This window comes from Epinephelus moara, chromosome 24 (assembly GCF_006386435.1).
Source record: "Epinephelus moara isolate mb chromosome 24, YSFRI_EMoa_1.0, whole genome shotgun sequence".
NCBI lineage: Eukaryota > Metazoa > Chordata > Actinopteri > Perciformes > Serranidae > Epinephelus > Epinephelus moara.
Window position 1 is genome coordinate 19,760,064 of NC_065529.1, and position 10,166 is coordinate 19,770,229.

Here is a 10,166-nt window from a genome sequence, read left to right on the forward strand (position 1 = left end):
GACAACGTCATCATCCTGCGACGCCGGGGATTTTCCCTGAGACCGAGAAGAAAGCCTTACATTTCACCTTAAGGTTTTATCGGTAAATATTTACTATAGCGTGTACTGTACCTGACAGTATTTACATTCTTCAAAGGTCTGACCTGCTGTGAAATTACTCTTCGCCTTGACTGACCTCCAGGTAGCGAAAATCTTAACATTTCAAAAATCTCTTAAATATAATAACTTAAGTTTTTAAAGACTTAAGTGGAAGGCTTAACCTCCCAGTTGGATTATCATGTTTTATAGTATATTTAAATCTCGTTGTGTTATTTTTTTTGCACTGTATGCATGTGCTGTAAGGATGTAAAAGGGACCAAATATACACACAGAAAATCAATCTCAGCCTCTGTCTCTGTCACAGAAAAATGCCCTTACAACTTGAGGGGATGTCCAGCAGGAAGAGGAGACCTAACTGGACAGACCAGGAGTGTCTTCTTCTTACACAGCTAATGCAAGAGAGAAAGGACATAATCAGAGGGAAGTGCAGCACTGGGGTTTCAATACAGGATAAGAGACAAGCTTGGGAGGAAATAGCCCAAGCCATCAACAATGCCTTTCCACAGATGCAGCGTACAGTTTCTGACTGTAACAAGAAGTGGGAAAATCTGCTGGCAAAGGCCAGGGAGGAGATCAAACGGCTGAGAAGGCAAGCAGGCACAGGTGAGGAAAAACCTGCTGTTTGGTAATAATAAAAAGTGTTTACAATTACTGTCATTAAATCTACAATCTAAGACTGGTGAAATAAGTCAAGACCCTCGGAGTGGGTATGGTGGATGTTCACATCATCCCTGTTTGTATTGAATTTATAGTATTGTATTTATCACTATTAAATGCATGACATATTTTTTCATCCACAGATAGCCTGACCCTTGAACAGTTAAGTACTGTGACTCAAGTAGTGATTTCTGTGATGAACCTCTCAGAGATGCTGCAGAAAGACTCTTCAATCTCAGACATGGTGGAAACTCAACAAAACAGGTACATTTATCTAACTGTTGACTATTTTTAGTGCCTAGACTGAATCAAAGCAAAACTCAACTCTCATAGGGGTCTGTTTATCCCAGTTACAAAACAAGCATACAACATTTTCCCACTTACTCCCACCTAATGTCTCAGTTACATTTAGATCATCCACAGACCTCACTCTTAACACTTTTCAGTGGAAATAAATAGCCCCTATGAAAACTGTACACAGTGAGGTCTGTGGATTATTAAGAGTAGCAGCAATCACAGAAGTTGGACAAATTAAACCAAACCTAGATACCACTATTTTTATTTTTTTTGCCATTTGGATGAACCGACCATTAACCTTAAAGGAGCTGTATGTGACTGTCAAAAGTTGGCTCTTGGGCCATGACAAATTCAGGAGACACACCATTTTAAGGGATGAAGCAGAGTAATTTTATTTAACAAAAGTAATTGAATTTGCAGTCATGTGGAACAGAACATACAGGGTGGGGTGTGAATGTCAGTGGGATCACTAATGAAGTGAGTGCATGTGTGATCACTGTAGTGTGGGAATGTTGTAGAGTGAACGACATAAGCAAAATGGAACCAAGGATGAACTAAAGCTGATACATCACCAAGGGGATGGTGCCTGTCAGGAAGAGAGAGGGAGAGAGAATGAGTTTCAGAGCCAGCATTTATAATCTGGGAGGACCAGGCCCATGTGCGACCAGAAAGGCCTCATTACTGGCCAGTCCCACACTCAAACCAGTTCAATAAACACTGACACTGCTGAACAACAGCAGGTGGCGCAATATCGATATTCAGAACATTGAAAAGGGAGCAAACCTTTCTATTTAAGGTTTAGTGGAGTAATTGCATCATGAGCAGAGAATGAAGTCACTTTACCTCTGTCTGTGCTGTAATACAAGCTTCTTTGTTCTTTATTGTGCCAGCTGTGTGTGCATTTTTAGCACAAGTGAGACCCTGTGAGTGTATTCCACTGGATAGCTAATCGCAGCTGTTCTGCGTAGTGCCCACCTTCCCACCTTGACCAATGTTAAGGCCCAGACACATCAAACTGGCATCAAAGAGCTAGTGGTGACAAAGGCCGCCTGGTGCATCGCCTCACACAGCCTGTGTCTCGGCCAAAAACCTGCACCTAAACGGACCACAAAGACTATAGCTGATGGCCAACTAGCACACACGTTTTGCACCTGCCTGAGAGGAAATTACTCGCCATACCAGCAGGTGGCAGTATTCTGTTTTTGTTATTCAAAAATGGAAACCAGAAGATTGATAGGATAAATTGAAGACGCTAGTTAGCCGGTTAGCACATTAACAACACAAACCCATGTTAAAAGAACAGAGGATATTTACTGTGTGCTAGAGAATATTAATAATAATAATAATAATAATAATGAACCGTTTTTGCTACAGAGCTCAATGGTCGTTTTGGTCTCACACTGTCTTTACTTTAGTCATTTGTTTACTTTCCTCACTTTTGTTTCTCTACTCATGCACTGAGCGGAACTGCCAGTCAGAGTGATTTCATTCATAGACGGGCTCTGCCATTTCCATCACCAACTCAACATACTAACTGACTAGTGCCAATGATACCGGACGCAGTGCAGAAACTAGAGCGAGACGCTCACCGATGGCCTGACATTGACTGACGGCTGACCGGCGGCTTGGTGTGTCAGGACCCTTAGCTCTGTTAGCACTGCTGCTGTTGTTAGCGCTGTTTAATCAGTTAGCACTATTAGCTGCTAGCAGCCAGTTCAGCCACCTTAATGTTGAGAACTGTGTACAGATTATTCCCAGATTCTGAATCATAGATATGCTTTGAATGTCAAATACAGCTCCTTTAAAGATGAAATACAAATTCTTGTCAAAACATATCACTGACAAGCTTTATTTCCCCAGCTGTGACGAGGATGGACATGAGCACACGATGGATGAAACATTCTCAGACAAACTTCCAGTGAGACAGATTGAGCTTCCTACATATCCAGATCAATCCTCCTCTCCAGCTGACCAAAAAATGGCAGTATTCACTAACGTCCCGAAAGCACTTGCAGTGAATTTTAGTCCTCATCGCGCTGCCGACTTTTCTGCCTCTGCAGAGCACCTAGATACTCTCTGCTCTACTACCCCACCCTCAGTACAGTGCACTACTTTGCAAGAGCGAATGGATCTGGAGATGTCTGTGCTGAGAAGACAAGAGGCAGTCCTCAAGCTGCAAGAGGAGTATTACACACTAAAAATTAAGCTGATGAAAAAGCAAATGGGAGAGCCACTTTCAAAGAACTGAAGTAGCTGTAGAAAACAACCAGTTGCACTTATTGGTAGCTTGTGCTTGCCTGTGAAATGTGTATATTCACGTGAATGAATATTCATAACCTCGAAATACTTTCCCAGGTGAATGCCATGTACCATATTACTGTGGAATTACAACTATTACACTTTAAAATTCTAAATCCAAATTATTCTATGTAGGAAGTATGAATGAGTTTAGTTTATGTGGCAGGGAAGCCCAGCTCTTATGTATAGTTTTACACCGAGAAATGTTTATTTGCAGATTCATGCCATTTACTCCTAAGTGCGAATTTGGAAGCTGTAAATGTTTGACCTATACCAATATACATATTTATGAAAATTGAACCTAGTCTTGCCAATGTAAGTAAAGCTACAATAATGTCCTGTCTAGACAAATGTAGTAATTTGTGCGTAATATTTCTCATAAATCCGTTTATTTGTAAGTGACGGGGGTTGGCACCCAGATGTAAGCACTGGAGCCCAGAGTGTTGAATAAAAGTCTGTTATTTGCTGTGTGGTTTGCTCATTTCCTTTGTTAGTGTTGTGCCAGACTGTGTTACAACTGAGTGCTGTGACTGTCTCTCCTTTTCTGCCGCCTCAGCATTAACTCCTCGTCATTTTTTTTTTTTTCATTCACTCTTTTAGCTTTGGCTGTGGAAAGAGAGCAGCTTTTCAAGGACCTAGGTTATGGGCACAAAAAGGCACGGCTGCATTTATGACATTTAATGTGTTGATATGAAGAGTCTAACGGAGCATTAAAGTTTCCTAACTTTTATCTTACCATGGGATAAAATGCACTAATTGAGCTCGCTGCAAGCAAGCGTAAGCAAGCATAAGAAAAGATGACAGGCTGCTACTTAACAGCTGATTTTATCTAAATTTGTTTCATAAAGTCACAGCGCATTCAGTCAAAAGCCATCTTTTATAACATCATGCTTATTATCCAATACAGTGGTTCTCAGCCTTTTTTGTCAGATTCAGCCTTTTCACATAAAGTAAGGCAATCCTTCACCTGCACCACTCATATGTTCTCATGAATGGAATATAATCTGGATGCTACTTAATTCTCTGAAAATTCATAGTGTTAAAAAAAGTTCACACAGCCAATATGAAACCATTTATTTTAATTTCTTTCAGGAAGTATATGGTAGCATAAATTGGAATTAAAGTACCTGTAAATATATCCCTAATTTATAATCCTATTTGGCTCTTTATTTTCCTCTTCATTACAAATGTGGATGTTTTTAAACCAAACCACCTTTTTATTCTCAATGAAGTTAGATTATCTTCCTACATGCCCTCTGACAACTGCAGAGGTACCCAACTGGGTACAGGTACTCAGGTTTGGGAATCAGTGCTCTAAGTCTTTTTCTTGTGCTTCACTCAGTTCTGTTGTCAGTCTATGGATATGGTCTGCTCTTTGACCTTTGCACTATAAACCATTTCATTTCCATTCCGTTTCAAGGGCAACAGCTTTGGCCACTGTTTACTTCCTGTCAGCTACTGCATTAACAAACATTCAAACAGGAAATACACTTGGACCTATTTAGGATGTTTATGTTGTATAGTTTGAAATGGTCTATAGTTTGTTTGCTTGAAAGAAAGGGGTTATCTCCGGGTCTGAAGAGTGAGGCCAATGCAAAAGTGCCTTAAACCTGCTTTCTTCCTGTTAGCCAGCACAGAGAGACCCCACTGACTGCAAAAAGAAGTCTGATTGTATACAGGTATATCAGTAACATCAGTGTTGGGGCAGTGCGTTACAGTAATAAATGACATTTTAGCAGTAACAAGGTAATATAACGCATTACCACCCAAAAGAAACTGTTTATTGTTTTAATTTTTCATTTATCCCCACCGCGCCACTTGGGCCAGTGTGCCACCAGGAAAAAATATCCCCTTTAGGTTTTTGTGTATTGTCATGTCATAGAATGGTGCTGGTGAGCGACACACCTGGTTGATGTTGTGCTGTGTGTTAGCATGTACAATGGCACACCATCCCCGTCTTATACATAAATCTCTCTCCGGTAGCCTACTGTTGGAGCTTACTGGCACACCACCAGCCAGCGGGTCTTCAAGCTCCGCCCCAAGAATGAGTCCTAAAAACCAGGAAATGAGTTCGCGTTTTACCACTCACAGTTCCCTTGTCCTAAAGTCAATGGGTTTTTTGAATGGGTTATTGGTTAGATGCCTGAAATTAGGTCTGTGGTTAACACAAACTGAGGAGACTTTCACATTTTGTTCTATAACATAAAATGCATCAGTAAATACTCCACTCATAAACTTTGAAGCTTCTATGTATCTTAAAAAAGGTTGTTGCTGACAAGTAGCTAAATGAGACTACAGAACGTCATCACGCAGACACAGACACAGCCTTACAGTCTTATTATGGCATTGATGTTAGGTTATGCGACCATAGTGTAGTTCGTTTATAGCCTAACATTAGCTTTTTACATCTGGTGATTGCATTTAGGCTTCAAAAATCATGAAAGTGGTGGTAATTTGTGAAGATTATCTTGCTGAACAAAACGTGTAAGTATCATAGACGTTTGTTTGCCACAGAGCTTATTTTTGACAATAATCCAAAACGCAATGGAAAAATCTTTTTCTATCTATTTGTGCTTGTCGCAGTGACTTACTCGCTCACCAATCCATTTGTTGGGCTAACCTCAACATTTGTTCATTTTGTTAAATACAATAGGCCTGCAAATATTTAATTATATGTCAGAATTAATCAGACTTCTGCCAGCCCATCCCTGTCTCCATGGCTTTTCATTTATTTAAAAAGGTCTAGGCTATTTAATTGTTCTATATCATCATGCTATCATTAATATAAGCAGAGGATTTTAAAACCAAGTGGTAACCGCTGTATGTGAATGCATGAATGGGCCAGACCATACGCTCTGGAGGAGAGCCTTCATTAAGCTAACAATATTGCCCACCACTGGATTTTAAATGAACTTTAATAAACTTCTGTGCTTTGATTACCTGCTGTGAAACACCTAGTTGTACATTTGAGTTATCCTTTTCAAATGAAGGTAACTAGTAATATGTAATGTATTAAGTTATGAGAGTAACTTGCCCAACACTTGTAAACATTTTCCTAGTAAGATGCTGGACTCATGTTCCAAGTCTTCCTCAATACAGCATGATGCTCATTTTGTAATTATGGTTCCATTTAGACTAAAATAGATGATAAAGCAGGCTGTGCTTCAGGGCATGGCTACCCTGTGATTGACAAGTCATCACCACAGAGGTGTTTTGGCTCACAATTACATCTACCCCTTGCTCCTCCACAGCTCCACCCTCTCATCCAAATATGGGCACTTCTGGCTCCAAATAAAACAAGATGGTGATGACAAAATGCCAAACTTGAGGCTTCAGAACGGTTGTCCACAAACAAATTGGTGATGTCACATCTACTTCAGTCTATTCTTGGAAGCTGTTTTTTGTTTTTTTTTTGCTCATTCGGCTGTTCCATTTATTGTATTTCTTTTAATCCTTTAATTAGCTAAATGTTTAAAACATAACGTAAGATGCAAACATGCTGATTAAACCACTGATGATACCCAAAAATCTGAACAGCATTCTTTATAGGAATTCCTAGATACTATCAGTCCTGTGGATGAAGCGTCAGTGATGGTATCCATTCCTCCCGCCCCTGACAGATGAGCCATGTTTTGGAGTGTCCTCTGGGCAGTCCACTTAACTGCCTGAAAAGGAACCCCTTAATCTCCACTTTCTCTTTGTTTGGACTATTATCAGACCTGTCAGTCCTGGCTGCTTCATCTTCACAGGACTCATCTACTGGCTGTTTGACGTTGGCTTAATTCTATCAAAGGCCCTAATCTCTGCTTTGCCTGAGGATGCATCCTTCCTCTGACTCGCTAGAACGGTCCCAGCTCTGATAAGTGAAAGTCTTATTGGGGTTAAATAACACTGTTTTGTTTGAGGGATTTTTTAAATGAATATTGCTGGCATATTAGCTTTATGTGTCCCTGCTGTATTTTGCTTGGTTGAGACCCTCAGTGGGCTGTATTTTATGTTTGCATTGTTTATTATTGGGGTGTAGTCTGAAACCTGAGCTAACGATGCAGTGATATCCCATCAACCACCACTGATCCAGATCGGAGATAGTCTCTTTTGATGGCGGTTAACTCTCTGTCTTTTGGCAGCAGTCACTTGAAACAGTCTGTAGGAATGTCATGCAGCTTGATCTGATGAAGAGCAATTACATGGGAGGGAGCTGTTGCCTTTGAGGTGGAAGCTTACCTGCCACACCCTGCAGGCTTACAAATAAGCCTCTGGACACGTCCCAAATGTGTGAGAATGGTCCCTTTTCTTCGCGTCCTTCTCCTGATGACATATGGTCTGACAGGATTTGACAGGTGGGGGTGGAGAGGGAAGCTTTGGCCAAGTTGGTGAATTAACTCTTCTGGTTTGCTTTGGTTGGCATTATGTCAGTAAGACAAATAGAAGAAGCCTTTTCAGAGGCCAGAAGAAAAGATATTTGGAGTTGGTCCCAGATAGATGTTTAATGTAGTTGTCTTAGGTCTTTACATTTGAGTTTCTTTTTTTGCTCCATGATGTCATGTAAATCTAATTATCAATAACAATAAATGCATATAATAATAATAAATATTCCTATTCATTGTTAAACAAATGGTAGTTAAGCAAATAACCTGTAATTATTTTTAATAGGCTGGATGATACTGTGCATATGTAGGACTGTTTGCACGTGAGCCTTTGAGAAAAGGATACAGTTCTTGTATGCATATACAGTATCTCTGAGTTCTGCACTCTGTGCACGGGTTTGCATGTCTTTGAATATTTAGATGTTAATTCTTTTTTACCACCATAATGACCAGGACCCAGTTTTCGCATATGAATCATAAGCATTGCATGCAAGGTCATGTACATGTAAGTTTCCTGGAAAACTAATCATGGAAAAGACATGCAGCTTAGCTGCTTGGACCAACAAAGAGCTACCCATAGGTTAAGTACAGATGTTGCAATCACAAATTGGATTTTCCATAATGCAGTCGCTGTTACAAACGCTTAACTTTATTTAGATTAGAAAGGGCATTGCCCATTACCAACAGGCTTCAGGCACAATGTCTCTGCTCCAGGGATTAACCACAATTTATGCTTTTATTTTGTTGGCGTGGTGACAGCCAAGAAAGGGAAACTTTCTGAAAAGACACGGTTACAGGGCAAATTACCCTTTACCCACTTATTTTATTTTGTCTTAGCCTTCACCACAAGCACAAACAAAATGGTTATTAAAGAAACTACTTTTTGGACACTGAGTGATTGGACTACAGCCATCAGTGTTATCATTGTGTCGTGTTTGGCACAAAAACGTCTCTTGGTTCTTAGTTACCATCAGTTTGGAGGTCGTTTTACTGAGACTGTGGATATGTGAGGTTCAAATATGATATAATCATGCCACGGCCACACTAAGACAGTCCAGATTTAAGCATTCTGGATATGCTTGACTTGATCATTTTCCACAATGGTCTTCAGAAATGGACAGCAATTGCCCCACCAATGAAAGGGGATCCTCTTTGTAATTAAAGCCAGTAGAAAATTGGATCATTTTTTGCCTGGACAGCTTTCACATTCCAGCCTAATATGGCATTGGAAGCTTTTGAAGTTGCTGTCTTGGCAGTCCCAAATTATACCTTTCATCAGCCAATCATAAGAAAATGGCAACCTGACATCCCCAATCGCAACTTACTTTTGAGCTGGAGTCCGTGTAATCAAGGGGGAGTGCATGATACCCACTGACAAATCGACTATGAATACTAGAATTACAATTTCTCTATTATAACTCATGGAATCTTTTATTTTTAAGATCAAAGACACATTTTAACTTGATCCACCAAAAGTCAAATGTATGTAATTATCCCTTTACGTCTTATTGGTTCAAATGATTACTTTTTCGCTGAACCATGCGTAATGCTACTTATTGTAATCTTGTGTGATGTAAACTGTCAGTTTCATCACTATACTACTATTTATAACCATCACTGACCATTGGGGCATTCGGTCCAAGATGACACTGCAACATAAAAGGTTCACGTTCAGCAGGGGACCTTTGAAAAGAATAATGTATATTTTCTTTTAAGAAGCTTCTCTCCTCTCCCTCTTGGTTGTGGTTGAACTGGAATTTAGTCTTTTGCTTTTTCTTTTGTGACCATAATACTAAAGGGATAATCTGCCCATTTTCAACCAGCTTTGTGTCACAACAGTGTGTAGTATGTGTAAATAAATTGTAGTAAACTTCCCGCCATCTTACCAGAGCTCAGATCTCTCTGCTCATCTCTCAGCTGAAATCTGCTGGAGTCAGTCGATTCTCACTGGCTCCAAGCCTCCAGGAGCAGTGCAAGGCATCGAAGCCATCTTACACGTTGGCCAAAAATTTAATTGCAACCTCTTGGTTCGTCATGTGGCCATTGGGCCCAAAAAGACTTTTTCCCGTAGACATCTGTTAATCAGTGGGTATATTTTTTTAGCGTCACAACCTCTGCAAAATGACTCTTATCACTGTCGGGACTTGGTCTATTTGGTTGATAATATTCTGAAAGACCAAAAGAGCTGCAAATTTAATTAGTTTTTATCCTCATTCAAGCTAGCGGAGGGCTAAACCGGAAGTTAGCCACTTGGCAGCTGTAAGTCTCTAGTGTGCTTGCACTATGGGCCCCACATTGCAGAAGATAATTTCGGTAATTTCATACCATGGAAATTAAACTTTTTTGGCTTCATGCACCACTGAGCAACTCATAGGAATGATTAGGACCCTGGCTCCAATGCTATATCCAGTTCTTTTTATACATCCATGGCTGGCTCTAGGGCTGTTG

At 40.2% G+C, this 10,166-nt stretch overlaps 1 protein-coding gene across 1 annotated transcript; it reads left to right on the forward strand.

Moving 5' to 3' along the window:
- Window positions 1-13: 13 nt before the first annotated feature.
- LOC126386021 (myb-related transcription factor, partner of profilin-like) lies at window positions 14-3,817 on the forward strand. The gene is made up of 4 exons (XM_050038102.1): window positions 14-181; window positions 404-702; window positions 900-1,020; window positions 2,914-3,817. The coding sequence occupies exons 2-4, from the start codon at window positions 408-410 to the stop codon at window positions 3,299-3,301; spliced, it is 804 nt and encodes a 267-aa protein (XP_049894059.1). The 5' UTR covers window positions 14-181; window positions 404-407; the 3' UTR covers window positions 3,302-3,817.
- The last annotated feature ends 6,349 nt before the right edge of the window (window positions 3,818-10,166 follow it).